We start from the raw sequence: 24,280 nt of genomic DNA, 5'->3' as shown, positions 1-24,280 counted from the left end.
TTGAAGTGATTTTCGAAAATTTATAGTATTTTTTACCCACAGCATTTCTCTTCAGGCTGCCAAGGTTTCACTTCTCCAGTGTGTCAAAAGATAAAGTGCCCAGAGGGAGGCGAGGCATGTTATTAAGGAACAGGAAGGACAGATGGAGACAAATAGTTCAAGAGGAATGGATCTACAGGGAAAGGAGCAGTTCAAAAGCATCACTCTTAGAGAACATCTTCATGTTATGAGACAAGAGGGAGACATGAGTTAGGGCTCTTTTAGCAGTTAAAGAGGCTTTCTGGACAAGGCGAGGAAAGTGGTAGTGCATTTCCCCTCGAGATTCATGGCCAGTTTGGAAAGTGTGATGCCATTTTGGGTAAGGTAATGAAACTGCATTCCTTTCTGTTGTTTTGGCTTTTTGGTGATAGAAGTACATAGAAAACCTGCGGCCTCTTGAGCATTCGTGTTTACCTGCCATCCTCGTGTTAGCTCAAGGTCAGAGGTGAATGATTGCCATCATCAATCAGTCTGCATCCTTTCTCAAAGATGGCAGAAAGAAAAAGGGAAGGCAGAGCATTTCCTGCAAATTCTATTCTCGACCGTCCGCTCTGTGTTGTCTCCTGTGACGCCAAGGCAGATGCAGGTTACACTCTGAGAGAAAGCACGTGTTTTTCTGCCTCTCTCTGACTCTGCCGCCACATATCATGACTGGTTGGGTCATGAAAAGGCTCCCGGGCCTCAAACAGAAACTCAAATGAACTCTGTCTTCTTACGCTCCCTCGAGAGCAACATTCCCACGAGTGTGCGGTGGACTTGCCCACATTCAAAACATGCGGAGAAAAACTCTTTCCAGTTGAAATTACATCCAAAAATCCCTTTTTGTAGTCGCTACACAACTCAAAGCTTTTTATACAGCCCGAGGCCATCCTCATTTTGAGCCATTAAAGAATGCAAACAATCAAAAGATGTTGAACTTGAACACTGCCAGCCACCCTAAAAAATGAAAATAAATATATACCTCTATCAATAAATAAATAAATAAATACATATATCCAAACATCTCTTACCTGCAGAACCGGTGCCACTTTTTTTCTCACACTCCCTCTTCTTTCCCCTTCTGCCTGGTTTCTACCTCTTCATTCTTCCAGCCTTCAGACCCCCCTCCATGAGAGAAAGAAGCCAAGAGAGGGAGTAGGCCTACCAAATACAGACTCTCTCCTCCTCCTCCTCCTACTCCCCTCTAACTCAAAACAACAGCAGTAATCCCAAACGCGTGCCAGAGAGCTACTGAACTTGATTCTCTGTAAATACGTGCGCGCATGTGGGTGTCTGTGCAGCCTCTGGACTGGACCAGGATGCAGTCTTTGTACTGCTGGCTTTAGTTCCCCCTGTCAACTGCCAAGAAGTTTTGAAACACGCTATATAAGGCCAAGAAAGTGGCTTGGGGCTCTTTACGATTCCGGTACCCAAAATGAGAGCGCAAAAGCCATCCGAGGGCAGAGAGTAACCGTATCCCTCTGCTCAGCCGCTCTCCCTGCCTGTTTCCCTCTCTCTCCGTCTCTGCTTCCTTTTCCTTACAGGCTTTTCTGTATCTGTTGACACAGGCTTGAGAGAGAGAGAGAGAAAGAATGACTTTTCTGTTCTTGTTTCTCCACAACAACAAAAAAAAACAAAACAAAACAAAACAAAACATCCTTCACCTCAAACTTCCCTCTAATGAATTTTATTGCTGACTTTACATCCTCGCTGTGCGGCTCAATGTGCCAAAACGACAATCATTTCTACTTCCCGATCTGATTTTGTTTTACCTGCTGATGGCTTGTATACACACCGGGAGATAATAAACATACTTTCATGCCCAAGAGGAAGGTGTTTGCCAACTTTCTGCTGGCTTTTGGGAATTTAGGGTGCTCTTGAAGTCCAGACTAGGACTGAGGAAAATTGGGCCATCCGTCATCTGGTAGCACCTGGTCATTAGTTCGTAATGGGTCGCCTTGCCAGTGCTATCTGCTGACCGCTGCGCTGCATCCATACCGCTGAAGGGTGTCGCTATGGAGAAATGCTGTGAGGGCACTTTGATGTGACGTGTTTGCGTCGGGGAAACAGACTTGCCTCTGTGAACGGCCACTGAGGAATGAGCAGGCTTGGCTGTCGTGAATGTGTGTGTGTGTGTGTGTCCTGTCCCACCCCCCGCCCCCCCCCCCCACCACCACCCTCTCCCTCTACCTTTTTCACTTTCATGCTTGGATGGCTCCTCTTTTTTCCATGCCAACATTCTTGAACGCTCCTCATTCCTGCCTCCAAGCACGTCTTACTGTGTTTTTTTGTTTTGCTTCATGCACTTTTCCTTTTGGAAAATAAAGTAGATAAAAAGAAGAACCCTAGAAGGAAACTACACACTATTAAAAAGAGTCATGGATGTCTGGCGAAAAAAAAAAAAAAAAAAAGTTACTAGATTCACACTTACTCCAGACAGAGTTACATAAATAGCCCTAAACTTTAAGTAGATGATAAAATGGGCCTCTTGTAACATTTAAGAACTTCTGGTTTACATTTTATAGAGCATTTCATTTGCTAGTGTTCAATTAAAGGCCTCGCCCAGTTTTCACACATTCACAGATGTTGTGACGTGGATTAAAATCTTAGAGTAGTAGGATTAAAAAGCCAAACCTCCAAACATTTGACCTTGGAATTTAGCTTACAGATTATTTCAAGTCAGTCTGGAATGCACATGAACAGACTCAAAGACAAAGAAATCTGATTTAAAGTCAGGTTGTAACAGTCAAAAACGAATGCAAATGCGCACCCACCACAGTTTTCTGACAAGGCAAGGCCTTCCTTTCTTTTCCTCAAAATACTTCTTACATATCAGTGTTAGGATGACAGATCGGGATTTGGGGCCACCAATTATTGAATAGAACTATCTCAGTATTATCTCACAGAAAAAATATCCTCCAGGTTTTCTTTTGGATGACAAAGGAGTCATTCGCTCTTGTAAAAATAGAAATTCAGTGTGTGACTCCTTCACACTGTTAAGAGCTATAAAACAGGGGTGCACTTTCATGCTTCCAACTGTTTTTTTTTTTTTTTTACTATTATTTTATTTTCAACAAAGTGAAGATAATAAATTGCACCGGTTGACAAATTAGGTAACACAAAGATGACTGTAAGCTAAACATGAGGCAAAAAAAAAAAAAAAAAAAAAAATCTGAGAGATTGTGTTGTCCAAAAGCACATAATCCATTCGTTTTCCAAATTTCTCACACACTCTGTTATTATATTCCCAAACTGCAACTGTGAGTCACTTCCAAGTCGGCCTTGTTTTACCAGCGCTGCTGCTCCAGGATCTGTGAGCATCTGCAATTTCAGGAAGTGGAAAAGCCTGATTACGGAAGCACTTTGTTTGGCTCCAGCTGACTGCAGCGATAAGTAAACAGGTCGAGAGATTTAATGCATTTAATTGAAATCGCTGAATGCCGTGGTCGCAGCATTAAATCCAGAGAAGAATCTCGCTAAAGGTCAGTGATTCCCTATCTCATCCAGGCCTTGACTGGAGTCTTGCCCTGTCATTATTAGAACAGAATAAAACTGGCTTTGCGTGATTTCATCAACCCAGTTGACAAAGTAATCCCTGTTTTTTACGTGTTCAAGACCAAACAACAGATTATTGTCACTTCCTGCTCCTGACAGAACAGCCATCCTCGCTTGGATTGCTGCCACTGAGAAAGTTGGAAGTCAGCAAGTCAAAAAAGTCACTCATCTTCAGAATTATCGCCAAAATCCGAGAATCTGGGCTGCAGAATGACGGAAATCAATTCCAGGAGCGTGCTGTTTCTGATGGCCGCAACGCTGAGTTTGAGGGAAGCTCTGACTCTATCAGACCTCTTGAATTCTCACTGTGTGCTTGTTTGTTATGCACAACCTGACGTGCCCTAATTGCATGTAATGTGTTCAAGACGCAACTCAGACAGACTCCATCCGTCTTGTTGGACAGGGAGAAACTGCAGCAGTTACGTGTAGATGTAGACGACGTAATGTGAAGTCACAACAAGACAAAAACACCCTCCAAAGCCGCTGTTTACATGGGGACTGCTCAAACTTCTCACCGCTCTCCCTCATCTTGCTCACCCTTTTCCCATCATTCCTCTCTCCAGCCCCACCTTTCCCTGCCAAACCTCGCCTGCTTCTTCCAGCCCGAACAGCAGAAACCACTGCAGCTTCATTCTGTGAGGCTCCTCCAAGACATGGGTGAGATCAATCCCAATGGCTGGGATAAATCATAAGGAACATGGTGGGTGAGAGAGAACAGAGAGCGGAGCAATCCAGACAACACAGGAAAACACACAGATGGATACCGACGGTTCATCAACAGTCGCGATGCAACAGCGCCAAATGGAAACCTGAAACCAGGCACTGAGAGACTGTGGATCTGCATGTGAACTTCATGAATTATCAAAAAATATAGTAGGAAACATATGTGACAAACGAGCAAGTTTCCATGGTGACGACATACGATCCAATGCCCAAATAAAACCGGTCCTCGCACCAATGTGCTTATTGGAGAGGAGTACTGTTGGATCAATGCGTAGTAATAAACATACAGAAAATAAATGTCAAATCTTCAGCTTTGTGGCTTTTCATCACACATTGTTTTGGAAACTGTGTGTGACTCTTTCAGCACCAAAAAGCCAAGAAAAACAATGTCAGCGACTCCCTTGTGACCTGTAGCATCTTTAAAGGCTCTTCAGAAGTGAAAGGCAGATCATTTTCAAATCGGTGCAGTTCCCCAAACTGGATGAGATATGTTTTAATCTGTTAAACAGCACGGAGTCAAAAAACTACTTCTGAAAAAGTTAAATTCTACAAAATCCCGTTCCTCTAATTTCCCACACCAAACTTTCCCCTCATGAATGAAAATGCCGGAAACCCACAGCTTGTGAGTCAGATATTAAAGAACCGACACAACAGACTCCAGTCTAACAGAGAGGCCTCTGTCTCCAGATCACCAGTTGGGTGTCCAGCCAGATTTCAGGCCGTATCCCAGCCACAACACCTCTGTGCCGACGAGTCTGCATCTCAAAACCTGAGAAATGTGCTGGATCCAAGTCTACGCTGCGGGACAAGCACACATCAGGGCTGTAATAGCAGACGGTTGTGGTTGGATGGAAGAGAAAACAGGAAATAAAGTTTTGCCAGACACTATTAGCTGTTCTTCATCATTACTGGACATTTGTCTTTGGGATACTCAGCAAAGACATTTATCATAAGCTTTATAAGTTAAAGATGGAGCTGCATGTGGTTACTGCTATTCAATGTTTAAGGCCGAGAAAGGGACACACACAACTGACAACAAGATGAGAGGGACGCTGGCAGAAATATTTTATAGACTTGAAAGGTGCAATAAATCACATTCTTTTACTGCCCAAGGGAAATGAACATCACACTGTGCTTCTAAAACTCACTTTTTACGTCCTCGAATTAATGGAGCTAAAGCAAAAAGGTCTGTTTTGGTGCAGGAGCTCTGGTGGTTCTCTGCTCATCAACATCGGCAAGTAAAAGTCTGGATCCTTCTGGATGATTCAAACCACACAGTAAATAAGTTAAATCTGTACAAAGAAGCCTTATTATTTTTCCCATCATACATATATTTCAACATAACTTAAATGAACTTCTCTAGACAGGATTGTAGACCCAACCGCCCATCCTGTCATCCAGGAGAAGCAAAATTAGTAAAAAAATGAAATGGTAAGGAAATTAGAACAATGTGGTAAAATTGATTGAAATCTGTGTCATAGTCTACCCAAGTTATGAGAACACAAGCGATACATGACCTCACTGTGGTCTGATTTTAAAAATACATGCATGAGGTATCTTATGATAAAATGAAACAACTTAAATGTGCAGCATATGTGAAGATCATGTGGGCCGGATACTTATTGTCTCACATCATCGCTCATGTCGAAATCATTAATCCTGGTGGTACCCTGATAATAAAATGTACTTAACACCACCATGAAAATGTTCTGGTTCCTGTGCGGCATAGGAAAGGGAAGTTGTGGCATCTTGGAATAATAAACACATGAAATAAAATTAGCGCAGTGAGGCCGGTGGACTGCAAACCGCTGGCGACAGCCTTATTGTGCAAATTGCACAAATTTACTGCTCAAGGTCAGCATGGAGTCAGCTGAGGGGAGCATCGCTGCCTGCCTAAATCCACTGTCGCCTTTGAACGTCTCCTGCAGTCAAAGCTTTTATTTATTTATTTATTTTTTGGATAAAGCCAATACAAACGTTTGGGATCGGCAGGATGAAAGACGCTTTGACAACCTTTAACATTACTCTCAGTCCTTCCCATCAATTTCTGATGTCAGGCGCACACCTCTTGCTCCTCCTCCTTTAAAACATTTTCTGTCCAATGTCTGTCTCCACCAGAGTGAGTGACTCATGATTGTGGCTCTCCTCATTATTCCCCCAACTGCCACCACAAATGGCTTTGCCTGGTTTTAGAGGTATTCGGCAGATTTCTTTCCTCATATGGGTTTGCGAACACACAGCTTTTGTTCCTCTGCAATATTTGGCCACAGTGATGTCTTTGGGGAAAAGGGAAAAAGGAAAAACCCCTAAGAATAGACTTGTTACGCTTTTCCCCCCACACCTTTTCCTCCCTCTCTTCCTTCCTTCTCATTTACGTTTCCCTTTTCCACTGCAGATTGGGATCAAAGGCGGCGGAAATGTGTTCGTGCCCATTAAAATGTGTGTATCAGACTGATCAGTATGAATTTGCACATACTGGCATATGTTTGACAATTAATGAGGAAATGTTATGATTTAAGGCGAAAAGACTTTCTATCTTACCTTTACTTCGCATTTTTTATGGCAGGACAACTTGCAAGCTGAAAGAAAAAGAGAGAAAACATCATTCAGGCAGACAGGGGTGGACAGAGTGCTCACTGAACAGAAAAACACACACACACACACAACAGCCGCATGACATCAATGCAGGAGCAAGACTAAGCATCCTTCTTAGAAAGCAAAGGAGGACGATATTTCTGCCTGAACTGCTCGATTCTGCTGAGTGTGCAGTGTGTGTGTGTGTTGTACTAATAAGCTATGTTGCTGCCCCCAAGTGGCCACATAAAGCAAACATCCATCCATTCAGCTGATTGTCAGTATTTCAGCTTTTGAGCTTTAAAAGTGAATTAAAATGTAAAACAAAGCAAAGCAAAACAAAGCGTGGTATGAAATCTGTTGAAACGGGTCAAACTATGAGCGGGGGTGCCACCTGAAAGAGGTTTAAGTTTGAATTAGATTTGTTGACCTCCAGGCATGACATCTGGGGAGGTACGACACTTGACCCTCAACCCTCTGTGGTCCCCTGGTGTGGTTTGTGTATTTGTGTGTATGTGTGCTATTGATGCAGGGGCCAAACGTTTCAGCTGGTCCTCACAAACTCAAAGGCCTTTGTCAGGGTCAAGCACTGGCAGTGGTTAAGGTTAGGTGTTTATTTCTGTTGCTTAACGTTATAATGAAGGTATGACTGAGATGTGTGTGTGTGTGTGTGGGTGCCAGGCAGGGAGAGGGGTGAAACACTGGGTGGTCTTCAGAAGAAGGAGACTGCTGACGGTAAACCGATGTAATTGTGATAAATGGAGAGCTGATTGGTAATTGCGCGGAGATGATCTTAAGTCTCACTATTCGTCTGTCCAGTCTGGAGGAGCAGCTGTCTAAACTGATTTAAAATCTGAAAACTGTGCTGACATGGAGGAAGCGGATGTAAAAAGTCCGCACACCTCTGTTAAAACACCAGGTTTTTGTGACGTAAAAAAAAATTGAGACCAAAATCATTTCAGAACCGTTTCAGAACCCCTTTAGGGGGCCTGAGCACCAACAGCAAATAAGCAGAAGGTGCAGGTGCATGCGTGCACGCATCTGTACAAACACGCAGCAGGATGCGTGTTATCTATTGACCGCAAGCCCCCTAGCAACGTGGACTTTCCGCGGGGCACCTAGCAACACTTCCTGGTAACCTGGTTTGCTTTTAAACACACACCACGGGAAAAGATGATGAAGACATGGGCGCAGGTTCGTGCACATTCTGCTTCTGTCGGCTTTCAGTTTGTCCCGGCTTTGAGCTGGATGACTTTAGAATTTACTCTCCTGTATTTTAACAGAGCAGATGGATGAAAGTAACTGTCCTATGCTTCCTTCGGCGCTCACATCCCTTTGTCTTCCATGCCTATTTTCCCAATCCCCCAATACCCCAATTTCTCTCTCTTTATCCTTCCTTGCTCTACCCCCCGCCCCTCATCCCTCTCTCCCCCCATTTCCCTCTTATCTAGGCTAATGCAGCAACAGTAGCCATGCTAATTTTAACAGCAAATCCTCAGCCAAAGCCCCATACAGGCCCCGCTCTCCTACTGGCGGGCTTCTGTGTGCGTTTGTCATCCCTGCCTCTGCAAAAGTCTGTGTTTGTAGTTCAAAAGGGAAGGAAAGACAGAGGGAGTGAAAGTGTGTAAAGACAGATGGTGGGAGAGGAAATGTTAGGCTGCCCGGGAGTATGCTAATGTTAGTGTCCCCTGGACTTTTCTTGGAGTGACAATAAAAACCTTTAGATCTTCTAAAATTAGAATCGAACACATGTGACTGAATAACGGAGGCTGGGGCTGAGAGCGAGAGAGGCAACAGCAGACACATACAGTCCTCAAACATATCCTGCCAAATAAGAGGGAGCGACGTGCACGACTGATGGAGTCTGAAAAGGAAAGATGTAGCAGTTTTGGGATTGTGGCGCAATCCATGAAAAATTGAACAACAGTGATTTAACCTACATTTGCTGTTCTAAAAAACTTGATATCAGAGAGGCCTTTCCTCGGAAAAATCCTCTGCTGACAGGAGCTGATGCAGCTTTATGTCTCTTTTTCAGCTGCCAGAAGCAGCTGGGATGTTTTTATTTGGCTGGACTAAACACGATTCATTTTGATGATGATTTCTTTTTCTGACATAAGATAGAAAATAATTTCATAAATGAAAAGGTGAAGGTCAACACTTTTTGCAATTTTCATATTGGTCTGACAAGAGATTCCCATCCACGACGACACATCTTTGCATTTGTGTGTTTAACAACACTTTTAAACATGCTTTAAGCTCAATAGAGAGCAGATCTTATTTCAGTCAGACCTGGATTTTTAACTCACCTTTGCAGATGAGGCCCTCCTTGGTGATGGCCTGCTTGCATATATCACAGCTCTTGGCCTTCTTGAATGGCTTCAGCTTGAAGGTGTGTGTGTGGACGCCCTCCAGCTCGTCGGGCTGAGGGAAGAGAAGGAAGTGAGAGAGAGAGAGAGAATTACTTTTCTGTCCTTGTTTCTAAACTCCAAAAAGTGTTGAATTGATTCCAGTGGGTCCGCGGCCAATAGAAACACATTTGGTATTCAACAATATATTTGTCTATGCCTGCACATGGGGGTTTGAGCCGTCCTCTAATGGCATTTCGTTTCAGTTGACCAGATCACTTTTGTTATTTTGGATGTTTTTCTTTGTCTTTTTTTTTTTTATTATTATTTGGCAGGGAAAAGTTAGGAAAAATTATAAAATACTTTATTCAAGGTAAGTACTGAAAATAGATTAATTCTTTTGAGTATGTCAAACATGTACTTGTTTCTCCTTTACAAATGTGAAAAATGTAATTTTTCTGATTTTGATTGAACTAAAAAAATAATCGTTGGATAAGCATGAATGGCAGTCTCATTTCAAGTTATCCAAATTGTAGCAGCGTGAAAACACCTACGCATGATATTGTCACACTTTCTGACGTGACGATATCATGCGTAGTTTTTGTATATAGTTTTTGTGTAATTTGACAAAAGACAAACATTTGCATTTTCACACACTTTCATAGCTTTCATAACACTATACACAAACAGACACGCACACTGACACAGTCCGCACACCAGCAGAAGATGTTTTCACTTTGAAGTCCTCTAATTAAATGACTAATTAATAATGAAAAAAGCCTCACAGCAGCCAACAACCTCAAAAACTCTAGGAATGATTTTCGCCTATGTGTTTGTGTGTGTGTGTGTGTTTGTGTGTGTGTGTGTGTGTGTGTGATGTGTGAGTCTATCTGTGTGTGTGTGTACTGTACTCTGTGTCGTCAAGGATGGTGGATATTTTTTCATTGCAGCCTGAGGACAGAGCAGCTCCAGAAACTGCAGCAAAAAGGGAGTGCGCTCCTTTTTGACTCTGGAAAAACAAAGGCAATGAAATACAGGCCAGGGTGACGGTGATGATGACAAAGATGAAGGTGGGACTGCAGCTGATGCATGCATGCTGCTTGTTGATGGGATAACGACGATGAGAAAACAATTCTAATGGACATGCATCTGACATGCAGGCGAACATTAGTCAGTGTCGCTGCATTAAACGGGTCAAAAAAGGTACATTTGTCATTTGTAATAGCTCGGCCTGTGGTGGTGTATTTTCCATCCCATACGTTGAGCTTACATGCAGCGTAATCAGATTTAATGTGACTGTGCAGGGCTGTCTGGGCAGTCTGATACATTTTCCCAAGCTAAAGGTCAAATACATAAAAAAAAAAAAAAAAAAAGGGCAGCACAAATTCAAGAACTGCTTTTTTTCCCCCCATTTCTTTGTCGGGCAGCTCAAAGTCAGGCCAAGGAAAACAAACAGCCTCGTGGATTCAACTCTCCTGAGCTCCACCTGAACGTCCTCCTAACTGATGTCATTTCCTTTGTGTATTTGTGCAGCTTGGCCAGTCTGGGTTGGGACCGTAAATCTCAGTGTTCTTTAGTGAAAACAGTATTTTATAGACACCTTGTTCCAGCTGTCATCTAGAAAAAAAAAAAAAAAAACACTTGAGTGCCTCGAGGAATAATTAAAGCTAATTCATCCAATCCAGCAAATTATCTGTGATTGCATCCAATTATGGCCCTTATGCCACTTTCACATAAAATCCACTGTCAAAGCAAAGGTGAACCAAATGAAATGTCTTCGTACACAGAGCACATTTTCTTCCTCTCAGAAGTTTCACTCTTTAAAATCTAAACTATCTAAACTCTTCTGTCGAGAACAACATTTTTTCTTTTCACCAGGCACAAAATTTAAAGCACATTTCTTTGAATTTATTTGAAGCGAAATGGTATCGCAAAACTTTGATTTGATTAATTTTGCATGTTCAGGCTGCAATATCTGTTTCATCCGAACCCCGCCACATATTTCGCTTCAAAAGTTACCAACACCTGTATCCTTTTACTGTACATCGCAAGAGCCACAGCTTGCTTGTACTAATACTCTTTTCAGGTGTGATGAGGCTCACTAATGAAAGAAAGAGTCGGCTGTGTAATCCTTTGCTTCGTTGCCCCGCAGCTCGTTTTTGCTGGCAACTTTCTTAAGCCCCCCTCCCTTCCTCTCCTCTCCATCTCTTTTCATGTGCTGCAGTCAATTTGGCTCAGAGCTTTTACAGAAGTGTATTTCTCAGCGTTTTTTTGCTCCCCTATCTCCCTAAATCTTAATGGCTTTTGTCACACTGTGAAACACTCCCATGAGCTCCAGAGAGGAGTCAAGGCTGACCTTGGCTGCACAGGGCCAGACGCAGCACATCACAACAGGTAACCTCACACCAACAATATGCTACAGGGCTGCTGATAATTCCTGCAAAAGACTTAATTAACCACCGCACTAACAGCCATCTCATTAATAACAACGTGTTTGTTGATGTACTGAACAGCAGCTCAGGTTTAATACCACAGACATTTCTCCCACACACAGTTTCATTAAAGTGAGGGGATGCAAGCTGAGCTGACCGACATCCATCATAATGTTCGGAGGAATGCTGAGATCGGGAAATTAAGGAGGAGTTAGACGGCGCAGGAGGAAACAGAAAATGGAGTGAAATGTTGCAGAATGAAGAGATAACGACAACAAATTGAGAAGGTAAAAAAAAGAAAAAAAAAAAAGAAGAGTGAATAGATATTGGCATTCCTGTTAATCACTCTCGACGCCTAGTTTCTCCTCTTACCAGAAAAACATGCACAATGCATGTTAAAAAAAACAAAAAAAAACAAAAAAAACAGGAAAAATAAATCTGAATTCAGGTTACGGAGCATCTTTTGTTGCTAAAAAGAAAACTGAGTTTGAGATTAGACCTGAGACCAAAGACCTCGATAAGAGGGGCAGGTTTTGCAGCGCAGGCTTGGCTGAAGTGCGTTGATGCGGCTCCACAGCCTTTACGATAAAGAGGACCTGGCAGAAAGCCACTGGCTAAACCAATCAGATGCAACCAGCTGTGTCACATACAGGTGCCATGGTTACCTGGCTGCCACGGCAACTTGGGTCAGTGTGTCCTGTGAAACAATGATGGATGAGGTAGGATTAAAGAAAATAGGAGAGGGAAAACACACACAGAAACACGCATGCCTTGGCCCACAGGCCCACAGAGAGTATCACCACAGCAGGAGTGCAAATGCCTCTTGGATGGCTGCCACGTAGCGTCTGGGATTTATGAGGGAAAGGGGCCTCAGCAGCTTAAATGGCAGGTAATCAACAAAAAGAAAGAGAGAGAGATCACACTCTCAGTCCCTTCAACAATGGAAATGACCCTCATCGTTTCATTGGCTCATACTGAGTCCCACTTTCATGTTCCTGAGGCTTGCTAGTAGGCTGCGACTCACTAATGACGCCATCAGATTCTTAATCATCCATGACAGATTATGGTCTAGTACAAAACAATTGGCCACCCCTGATGTTCAGAACCCTGTCAGGGAAAAGCAAAAAGCACATCCAGGAGACTCGTTAGCAGGCCTTTCTCTGCAGAAATCTCTGACAAGACTCACGCAAGCATTTCCATCTGTAGCATTTGATTTTACAACAAAAGATGAGATTAAATGGAAGAAGTACAATACAATATAATACAATGTGGTGTTTTTTGAGGAAAACATTGCGGAAATGTTCTTTCATGTCCAAAAGGATGGCTTTATGCTCGATAACGCGTCATACATAATTAGCAGTTATATTAAAGCTCCTCAGATTAGAAAATCTGCAATCATGGAAAACTGGGGTCACTTTTGAGGGTGCTGATCGAACAGACATGGAAACTGAAAAAAAAAAAATCACAAGCACGGTGTGGTGTTAGGAGAAGACTCCCAGGGGAGAGATAACGGGGAGGGAAATGTGCAGAGAGATTAAAAGAGAAGTACGGGAAAAGTGGGGATGGACAGAAAAAAAGGGGGGGAGTGAACAGTCGGGGAGCCAGGGATGGAGGGAGAGGAGAGAAGGGGTGTGTGTGTCTAAGCATATAGACAGCAGGCCCAGTAAATCAAAGCTCTGTGCTCCTCTCCCGCAGCTGCACTTAGCTAATGAAAAGCATCACTCCGCTACCTCAACCGCGACCCCACTTAGAGCCAAGATGCGCGAGGAAGGGGGAAGCAAAAGGAAGGGAGGAAGGGAGGAAGGGAGGAGACAGACGACTCTTTCAAAGGCACCCCTCTGTCCTTCTGCTCAAAATTGATGCGTAAACACAAATTAGTTCTGGCACATACAAATGATCCTAAAAGAAACATGTGCCCAGCCGTGCATGAGCATCAAGGACGTATAGATTCATTCTGATGGAGGATGATACGGCGCATAAACACAAAATGTAGTTCGATCATGGGTTAGTGGAGGCATGCGACAGAGCGACAAAAAGAGTAAGAGTTGCTCAGTCAGTCAGCAAACATCCGCTCAAAAATGATGTTGAAGTTGCCTACCCTGTGTGAAATCCTGAAACTGCAAAGAGGGGTTTGCCAACACATGAATGAAAACACATTGTCTTGAAGGTAAACAACAGCTTGCTATGGTTTTCTGCATTTTTTCAGCTAAAGTGAATTAGCTTTTGACCGTACGCGCCCTGTCAAGCGCAGACAGTCTCAGTAAAGAAGGGTAAATGTTTGCAGTCAGGGCTTCCGGTTTTAGCCAGGTGCATTTTTAGTGGCCACATCTGGCACCGGGCCCCAGACATCCAAATCCACATGGCTCTCGCACACACGTATCAACACAAGCTTCCAGCTTCAAACTTCCACATGTGTTCTCTGATGTAAAACTCCACATGTGGATCCACTTACAACGCAGTCAAAGGAAAGTCTTCCCGCATGAATTGGACGCACCGTTTAAAAACACAAAGGGGGGCACGATGGAGTAAAGATGGAGGCTGCAGCGTCATTTTGCATAATGGTGTAATTTGACACAAACTGTTGTCCATTAATCAAGTGTCCCCTGATGTGCAATAACTGTCTCATAGAAACCGTTTGTGCGTTAAATAAAGGCCTTTGGAGATTAAAGGTAGAAGTGGGAAGCATTTCACTGTTTAGAGTTAAGAAAAACGATCACGTCCTTCTTTTTAGTTACTTTTTAGAAAACTGTTTTTCACCAGCAAGGAATCTGAGACACTACGTCTAGATTTTCCTCTTTTGCATGTTGTCTGTTTAAGATCCACTTCGTAAGAAGTGCTTTTCCTGGATGAGGGACAACCTGGCTGATGGATGAGATGAAGAGAGGGAGCGAATGAGTCACCCAGGTCAAAAAATAAAATAAATAAATAAAGGACAACGACAAAGCATGCCAAGACCAGCCCAAACACTGGACATCATGACTCAGTGAAGTTGAGCATGAAGAACAGGCCCCACAGAAAGTAACAGGCCGGGAAGAGAGAAAAGTCCTGCGCCCCCTTGAGACGAAAACACTGAGCCACACCTGCTTTCAATTTCCACCAAATTGAAATTCTGTCAGCAACAAAGGACGCCTTTGTGAGAAAGAGAGAGAGAAAGCAAGAATGAGAAACACAAAACAAAGTGGAGACAAAGAACCAGAGTGATACTCGTAGTATTATTACGTGTCAATATTTCCATGTTTCATACATTTTCCTATCCGACAAAGCAGTTTTCATACATACATGGAAGTTATACCAGAGTGATGGACTTCCTTTTGGTTTATGGGTAAAGAAAGACGGATGGGGACAGATTCTCTCAACCAAGTCTAATATTTCCTCCTGTTTCTCTCAATTGCGGTCAAATTTTTATCTCTATGAGAAAAGCTATCGGGATTAAAAGGATTATGTGCACATTAAAACAGATTGGACTTATTTATAAGGTCGAATAGGACGAACTGCGCTGCCAAATTGTGTTTGTTTCACCAGGTCAAGAAAAATATGGCAACCTAAAAGACTCCTAAACTAAGCCAAGACTCCGAGGTTGATTGAGGTGCTTTCCTATGGAACTCCATTTACGAACACTTTCTTAGCAGATGGGAAAATAAGAGAATGAGAGAGATTGTTCTGGTTATAACCCCCGAGGGGCCTCCTTCACTGTGATTATGGGCACATCATGATTGGCAGAGCAGAAGTACCCCCGATCACAGTAAAGCGCGTCAAGCAGGCTGTTTCTATCTCACCCACAGGGACACTCACTCTTGGGAATCAACATGAGCATCACAAAACATGACACACAAATCAAAAATTCCACACATCGATCGGAACTTTTTCAATTTTTCAGACACCAATACAACTCAGTTCTCTCCCTTTCCACATCCATCCATCATGGGATCAGTCCACAAGAACATATACACACCAGTTCATTATGTTTTATTTACGGCGCAGAATTGAGCTGATCCCAGCAGTCTGACCCTGTAGGCCAGTTGCCAGGTTGCAGTAAATTCCTCCTCCAAGTATCAGCAGACTGAGGAGCAATGCTGCATGTGTTAAGTACTAACTACCTCAAATGCATCAAATCAACCTGTGAACACATGCGTTTGTCGGCACGCGTGTGCGCGCACATGAGGACGCTGTTGTTATATTGCTTGTGCGAGCTTGAGATGTGATCAATACCAGATGACGACTGAGAGACACGAAGATCAATGAGCGATGATCATGAAGTCTAAGTCGCTTATGATCATTAGTCAGTTGCTAATGAACTTAGAACACCGTGTTTGCTAATTGGCTCTCTCTGTGAGTCCAGGGAGGACGAAAACAACGCACAAGTACAGACTTTGAAATGGAGATTATAACCAGGTTGTCCGTCCCCCAGCGTTACACCGCAGCAGGTGTTGTGTGGTTGTGTTTCCATGTAAAGCTTTGCAGTTTCCAGCTTACTCTGCTGGTGCAGCACAACATAAAGGTGGACAAAATAACAGAAACACCCATGAAGATGAGTTGTTTCAAGAAAAAATAAATCAATCAATCAATCGACTGATTGATTCATCAACAAAATGAGCATTCATTCATCTTCTACCGCTTATCTGTTTCTGGGTCATGGGGGGGGGGGGGGGGGGGTTGGAGCCAATCCCAGCTATCACTGGGCGAGAGCGGTCAGATCACCAGTCCATCAGAGGGCCAACACACAGGGACGGACAGAGACCAACAACCACTCACGCTCACACTCAGACCTACGGACAATTTAGAGTCACCAATTAACCCAAACATGATGTCTTTGGGTGGAGGGAGTGAGGAACATGCAAACTCCACGCAGAAAGGCCTCGGGCCGGGAACCGAACCCACAACCTAGTTGTTGTGAGGCAACAGCGCTGTACTGCCGTGCTGCCCTACGCATTGAGCAATAACTGAAAAAGACTGAATGTCTAAAACTGTTCAGAAAATAAAGTCAAAATATGAATTAACAAGTTTCTTATCAATTATACTGAACTCAGCAATATACAGTATATGATGAGCATCTGCTAAAATACGTGGGCTGAGCGCCAGACTTGGGTATGAGGAGTAGCGGTGGAGCAGCACACAGAGCCCAGGGGATGTGTGCTGAAGCTGGGTCACAGGCCGGCTGGTGGCAGCGCCGGGGGCCCGCAGGGAAGCATCCGGTCACATCGAATATAAATCACCTGATCAGAGATACATCGAGCATTGTTTAGCCAGAGCGATGGCCGGACTCTCAGAGGATACATATCCGCAGATGCACTGGTGAGATGGAGCGAGAGCACGGAGGAAGCTCCGCTGAGAGTTGGTGATATCTCTGACGGCGGTCAGGCAGCCTGTGCGGCGGCGGAAGAGGACAGGAGGTCCCTTTGGAGGCTGTAAACTCAAACTAGCTCTGAGTGCAGTTTCATGTCGTTTGGAGGTGGACATCATCATCACAGCTACAAATATCATCACCACTTTTATTACATGCTGTAAAAAGGCAGCATTTCTCTTCATATATATATGTATATATATATATATATATATATATACACACACACATATATATATAATTTTATTATTTTTTTCTCAAAACCTCAAAATAGAAGAGAAAATTTGGACGGCGTTTCCTCCAGTAGGTCATAACCTCAAATAAAACAGTCCCCGATGAAGGCTTGTGAGAGCATTTGACCTTTCGTGTTGCTCAGTGCTTCACAAACAGCCCCTAATTAGATACATAAGTTGAGCATATTTTCTGTTTTTATTTTTAATATAACAGAAATTTGCCTCTCTCTATTCGTATAAAAGAAAAAAAGAAGAAAGATAAACCTGAAACATGCTGCCTCGTCCAAGTAAGTAGCTTTCTCGCACAAAAAAAAAAAAAAAGGAAATACTGACATTTGTTTCCACAACTTTGGAATGACACTCCTCAAACCAGCTGGAGAAGGAGAGCTTGTTCTTTGAAAGTAGACGGACGGTGACGAGGCTGCGGCCGCACATCGAGACGCAGTTACAGATTCATCACTCAGATTAATCTCCTCACTCAACGCGAGCCATTCACCAGGCATGGCTAACAGATACACCCTTCTAGCAGGGGCGAGACGGCATTCCTGGGCCACACGGGAGATACAAATGGAAACAAGAGACACTCTCATATGGAGGTGACATGCAGAGGTGTGGCAGGCAGTAACAGGCCAATCAAAGCCTGATTGATTTTCAGAGCTCTCAGGGGATTCTGTCCAGTCAATAAGGGACTCTGTTAGACAACCGAAGACATGATGGATCTAGCATACATCTTGGCTTACAGCATTTCAGCGTTCTTGTACTGGATTTGACAAGGCCTGAACAGGGAAGCCGTTTTTGATCAGCCTAGCCGTCAAATAAACCACAAAAGCCAAACGCTGACCAACATGAACAAGAAGCAGCCATAGTTGAATGCGCAGCTATTTAAGGAGACACATCGCATTAATGAGGCTACTTCAGTTGATTCAACGATGGCCACCATATCCTTGAGAGTTTGGCTGCTGTGATTAAAACTGACCCATAAAGAAGAATATTCATGAATTCACTGTAAAATTACGAGAAAATAATGTTTTACCTCCTTGAACATAAAATCAACCACCAAAGTATCCCACCATAAGGGGATACCATGAAGATATAGCACTGAACTTCCATTAGGCATAAAGGTGCAAGATTGATGAAAGAAAAAAAAAAAAAAAAAAAAAGAAATGGTGGTCCAAATTGATAAAATAAAGGCAGCTGTGTCCTGCTGTTCAGTCAAGCTCAGTTGGGCCTACATTTCCCACAATGCCACATGGCAGCACCTTTTATTCATTGCTCTCAGTCTGGAAAATGCCCACATGCTTCCAACTCCAACATCCCAGTTTTTAGCACACGCTTCCTATTAAGGATTAGGCATCTCCCAGACCAGTTACCAATTATCTGCTGGTCTGACATAACCCCGATGACATCACCCAGACCTTTCACAAGAACTCCCTGTGAAAAGTAAGCTGACATTTGTTTCCAAAATCAGTGGAGCTCACTTATAATACGCAGTAATATGAAAGTTTCTTGGTTAATTTTGAGTAAGTAACAACGAAATAAATCCGCAGTTTAAATAAGATCAACAAACTGATATTTGTTTTAGACTGGCTATGCAACGCTGGAGTAAAGTTACATGTTTGGTGGTGTCAACGTTGTCTATAACATATTCATGTGAGAAAATGTAAAAGGCTGACAAATGCTTGTTGTCGCTCAGTGTGTATTGCATGCAAATATGTCCATCATGTCCACAATGACAGATTGAACCTTGAAAAGAGCAAAGTAAGTTTGCAATGTTCAAAAAAAAAAGGCAATGTCAAAGCAAGAGAAGCAGCCACAATTGAACTGTTACTTTGCACTATTTCATGCTTAAAGAGAGACAGAAGGATGAAACAGAAAGTGGCTGGTCTGTAGTCTGACACTGGAGAATAGTGTGAACACAATCCCAGGTTTTTAACTCCACTCCGGCAAACACTCACAAAATTCTTCAGCGAATGCGAAAAATCATCGCGCCGTTGTGTCAAAATAACAGTTGTTGTTATTCGTGGCAGAGCTGCTGAGCATATTGTAGGGCGGTAATGAGCTCACAGGAGTATTTGGCCAGTGCTGTAGGAACTAGCCTCGCGTTTGTGGCTGTTTCCGTCAGCATGTCAAATCTAATACTCTCTCCCTGCGTGCACGGCTGATAAATTATTAACGGCGTGTATTTGAGGAGCTTTCTTAGAACACCCTCCTCACACGTCACTCAGCTTCTCCGCGCTGATGTCACACCTCATGACGTGCCTCTCCCTCTCATTCATCTCTTGCTGTTGTCAGTCTGAAAGGTGATAATGTAGGGTTGGAGGCCTTGCATCTGGACATCCAAATGTCTGACTGCTTTCCCTCCACCCTGCCTCTTTCCCCTGACTTCTAAATAGCTTCTCTCCTCCACTGCAAGCCAGAGAAAAGTAGGACAGATGCTTCGTTTAACACTTGGGTGTCATCATTACACACTCTGTATACGTTATACAACAAAAACAGTAATAAATCCACCGATACCTTCTCTCCAGTTCTGTGCAGGAGGGAAGAGCATAAAAAGCGCCTAAAAAAACCCCCCAAAAGCCCCAGTTTTTCATTGATTTGATGATAAAACTGAAGAGCATCTTCGAAGACACATTGCGTATTTCACATGTATAGGATGGTCGGTCTGAGGCTTATTCTGCCCTATTCACATTCCCAATTCATCAAACAACTTTGTGCTGGCCCGGAGGGAAGGGGTGGAGGGGTTGCTGCCGTGACTGCCTGACTCTTTCTTTCCCTTTCTTAACCAAGATGCTGTTTGGAAAGCCCCCTGTTCCTGACACACTCAGTCAGTCCCAGATAGGAAGAGAAGTGAGCAGCAGCAGATTAAATTATACAGGAGAAAACCAGAAATAGCTCTCGAGCTGAGGCCGCATGGACTTGACGCAAGAACACACCGATGCAAGACGCCACAGAGCAGTCAACTAGATTAGCCTTCCCCACGTCACGGAACGGAGCAGACTGCTGTAGCTTCGCTCCTGGTGCTGCTGCACCTATTCAGTTCATGACGCGAGAAACGGGAAAGCCACTTGACCTGTCGTGACCAAGACTCGAAACACGTCAGCGGAAGAACCAAACATGCAGATTCTTTTCAGGCGGCGTTCGAGATTTGCAAAGTTTGCAACTCTGAACAAGATTCCAGCCAAATCTATAAACTCCACCAACCACATTACGTGACCATGAAGGGTTCCCCTCATGCATAAACATGACTTCCCACTTGACATCATCATGGATGGTAACTTAGAAGTGTGAGAAAAAAAAAAAAACCCTATTGAGCCGGCCACTGAAAATCTTTATCCAAGATGATGTTGATGTGACTGACCCACAAACTTGTAGACGTCCCTGATGTTGATGTCTTACCCAAAACATGCAGGAGAGGCAAACCCACGTCCTGGCCCTTCCTGCCAGAGCGGAGGGTAGAGACAGAGAGACAGAGGGCATTCTGGAAGTGCAAATAAACAAAAAAGAAACCTAAAAAAAAAAAAAAAAAAATGTGCCACCCGAGATTCAAGGCTGAAATCTGCAGTATTCCCTGAAATTCCCGGCGGTCCCGCACGGACTTTGGTGAAGCAGATCCATGTCAGACTTGCGAGGTGCACACAGGGTGGGAAAGGGAATGCTGTTCTCGTTTTCGTTCTCTGATGGCCTTAGTCAGTCTCCCTCATCTGAGCTCCCTCTCTCTCTCTCTCTTGCTTGCTCTACCTCCTCCACTGCTGCTTCTCTCTCTCTCTCTCTTGTTCACTCGCTCTCTTCTGCCTACCTCTCCGTCCTTCTCCAAGTGTGGTAACTTCATTCCATGGAGGAAAGGGGGGAGGTGAGTCCTGGCCTTTATTTTTCTCCCCTCTCCTCAAATGATCCTTGTTAGTCCCTCCTTTCCCCTCACACACACATACTCTATTCATTGACCACCCTCCACCCCTTTTGCCTCCATGCGTTGCATACCTCATCTCTCTTCCCCTCCACCTCTTCTGCAAGCATGCTCGCTCATGTCTGCGCTAATGTTACTTCAATTTTTCAATGGCAGCCCCTTCCCGTGCCCAGACTTCCTTCCAAATATTTACAGCCCTCGCCAGCTGCTGTGATGCGGCGGACAAACTGTGAAAAAACAGGTAGAAGTTGAGGGGGTGACGAGCTCATCGCTGTTCATATACAGTGGGGCACACCCCAAAGAAAGGTCCTCCTGCATATGAACATCCATATTTCACAAATTTGTTGCTTTTACTTTGAAACTATTTGACCTGAATCTTTTGAATCACTTCCAGAGGTACAAAAGCAATTTTGTATTCTCCATGCAAGATCAAAAAGGTCAGGTCAGTATGAAATGTAGAGATACCTTGACGTAGTAATATAAGTACAACTCCTGGATCCGACCTTATCCAAAATGCAAATCAGCAGCATCTCTCTCTCCCTGCCTCCACATTTTGAACCGCTTGGACACTTAATTGGCTGGTTATGATAATGAGTCCTTCCTTCCAGTGTATATGCCAAAGTGCAATTTCAGTTAGTTCCCTAGTTTAATTACAATAATTAATTCCACAAGTCTTTCTCTTTCCAATTTTAAAGTTTCCATCTCTATGTTGGCTGCTTGGAGTGGTGCTTCATAAAATTGATGATATAGGTTCAAATCAGCACTTTTTTTTTTTTTTTAAACTTCCCTGCATAACTTCCATATGTCCCACATCTTCCCCTCCTCTGTGAGTGTGCGCATTTCTGAGCCATGTGTGAGGGATTGCTACATGCATGTGTACATCTATATGAAGTACAGCACTGAATCAACATTATATCAGCAGTGCGGACACATTACATCACTCCACAGTCTGATCCATAAAGGGCTAAGAGCCAATTCATTTTGAGAAAACACCCTGTATTGATCCCTGCTGCACTCCATCACTTCCACTGTTACAGATAACCCGATCCATAGGCTAACTTGACACATAATCTCTGTGTGTTTGTGTGTGTGTTCCTGCCACTGTGTGAACTTTATTAACATAAAGTAAGCAAAGCACAGCGTGGACACACTGGGGAAAGGCTGCTGGCTGCGCAGAGGTCGTCCTGTTAGCTCCTGAACTGTTGTTTTCTGTTGATTCGGTGCTAAGATTCGATACATGACAGCTCTCCCTCTGCAGCCAGCTGGTCTAAACTGGGTTGCTAGCAGCCTCTAGTGGCCTCCAACCAACCCTCAGACTCTCTGCAGTGTTCTTGTGTGTCCACATGTACAGCTTATGCAGTTTTTTTTTGTCACTGGATGGAGCCAGAATAGCCATTTAAGTGATACTTTACTATCTGCAAAAAGCATTGATTTTGGGAGCTGCTATTGGGACTGGTGTATTTTCTCAGCACAACATTTTTGCACAGTGAGGTCAGGGTCTTATTCCCTTATTCCCAAGGCAACATGCCGGAGCTCACTGAAAACACACAGGCATCCTGACAGGCACAAATACACACATACTTGCACCTTCACTTTGCCCCAGAATTGTATTCACCAAGAATAATGATGTTAGCAGTGTCCTGTACATATTTAAAGGTTGGGGAAACTTTCACATGCATGCACATACACTGACAAATGCACAGAGAAAGTGACATTTGATCACCAGCTCCACCAGCACAAACACACCCTAACCAACATCTTCAAACATTTTGAGAAGAAAAGAGAAAAGATGAGAGGAGATGAGAAGAGAAGAGAAAAAGACGAGTCTTTCCCATGGACTCTTGAGTCTGCTCTTCTGTCGCTGGAGAATCCATCACATTAAAGCTTTAATGCTAGAATAACAAAGCATCCATCATGTTGAATGCCAGCCCAGAATACACTGAGCCATTCAGGGTGGAAGTCTGCAATTCTCTGGGCACGGTACCTGCACGCTGCTCAGTACAGCCAGCCAATATTTCTCAGCGTGAAAGGTAAGCTGGGAGCATGTGATAAATACAATGAGCAATGAATGGAGTTTTCATGCATATGCTAGAGAGGCAATCTAGAGGGAAAGAATAAGGAGCCATTCAGTGGACAGGTTTCCCATCAGCCTCTTGTCTTTTGGCTGTCTGCAGTACTGCCTGATGTGAATTGACTGCCCGGGGGGACATTAGTTAAATGAATAGAGGAGCAAGTAAACGCCATACACAGAAGGGAGGAGAGTAAACAAAGGGTGAGGAAAGGAGAGAGGAGGGAAGGAAAGAAAAGGAAAGGGAATAAAAGGAGAGATTTAATTCATTCAAAGAAGAGAATCAGATAAGGAGGGAGGATGCGAGGATGGCAGGGGAGAAGAGACGGCTCCCCTTTCCATTGTAGCACAACAGTGTCAACATAGTAACACGCATGGAGAAAACCTTTACACAGCATCACTGCTGCTGCTGCTCCTCTCTCTTTCTCACAAAACCACCACCCATTCACAGCCGAACACGCCACGCCGACAATGTTCCCCAACCCATCGCCTGTAGAAACCCGGCCCTTTCGTGCAGGAACTGCCGCTTGAGCCCCGTTGCCATGGAAACTAAACACCTCAGGGCAGTCCTTGGAGGAGAGACACGCAGCCTTACCTCTCCACTTTCACCTCCCAGTCGGTCACGTGACCAGCTGTGGTGCTGCAGCTGGAGACAGATCAGCAACAGACTGAACGGGAGTCGTGCACACAGCAAAAAGTTAACAAAGCCGTGTACTTTGAGTTACAATAACAGCGACCGCAATCAAAAACCCAAAACCTTTTTCCCATAAAAACCTACTTTCCAGTCTAAAAACTTTGACAGGAAAAGAGTTGAAGCAGCTTTGCTTCACTGGAATCAAGAAAAATTTTACTTGATTTTGAGGGGAGAAAAATAAAGTAAGCTGAGTAGCACTGTAAACAGTTAAATAAACAAAACTAGACATGAAAGAATCGATTTTGGGGGCAATCCAATAAAATTTTCAGCGCACAAATATCGGCCGTGCTTTAAGGGAGAATCTATGTCTTAACAGTGGCGCAAGTGGGGCACCTGTCCCATTTTAGTTCAGGCCAGGTATAAAGGCCCAACTCCACCTTCCATATATAACAA

At 43.7% G+C, this 24,280-nt stretch overlaps 1 protein-coding gene across 3 annotated transcripts in view; it reads right to left on the bottom strand.

Annotated features, from left to right (window-relative positions):
- tns1a (tensin 1a) overlaps positions 1–24,280 on the bottom strand; it is a 66,810-nt gene that overhangs the window by 40,693 nt on the left and 1,837 nt on the right. For 2 of the 3 annotated variants that reach the window (XM_029515547.1, XM_029515556.1), the window contains exon 1: positions 1,050–1,303. Coding sequence is in view for 1 of the 3 variants with exons in the window: in XM_029515528.1 (XP_029371388.1) it covers positions 6,838–6,875; positions 9,177–9,291 (153 nt within the window). In the remaining 2 variants the exon portion in view is untranslated. Of the gene's footprint in view, positions 1–1,049; positions 1,304–6,837; positions 6,876–9,176; positions 9,292–24,280 lie in introns of those variants that run through there. The other variant, XM_029515528.1, reaches the window with a different exon arrangement.

Source organism: Echeneis naucrates, chromosome 2 (assembly GCF_900963305.1).
Source record: "Echeneis naucrates chromosome 2, fEcheNa1.1, whole genome shotgun sequence".
Taxonomy (NCBI): domain Eukaryota; kingdom Metazoa; phylum Chordata; class Actinopteri; order Carangiformes; family Echeneidae; genus Echeneis; species Echeneis naucrates.
The sequence above is the reverse complement of the archived record's forward strand: the minus strand, read 5'-3'. Positions and strand labels throughout refer to the sequence as shown.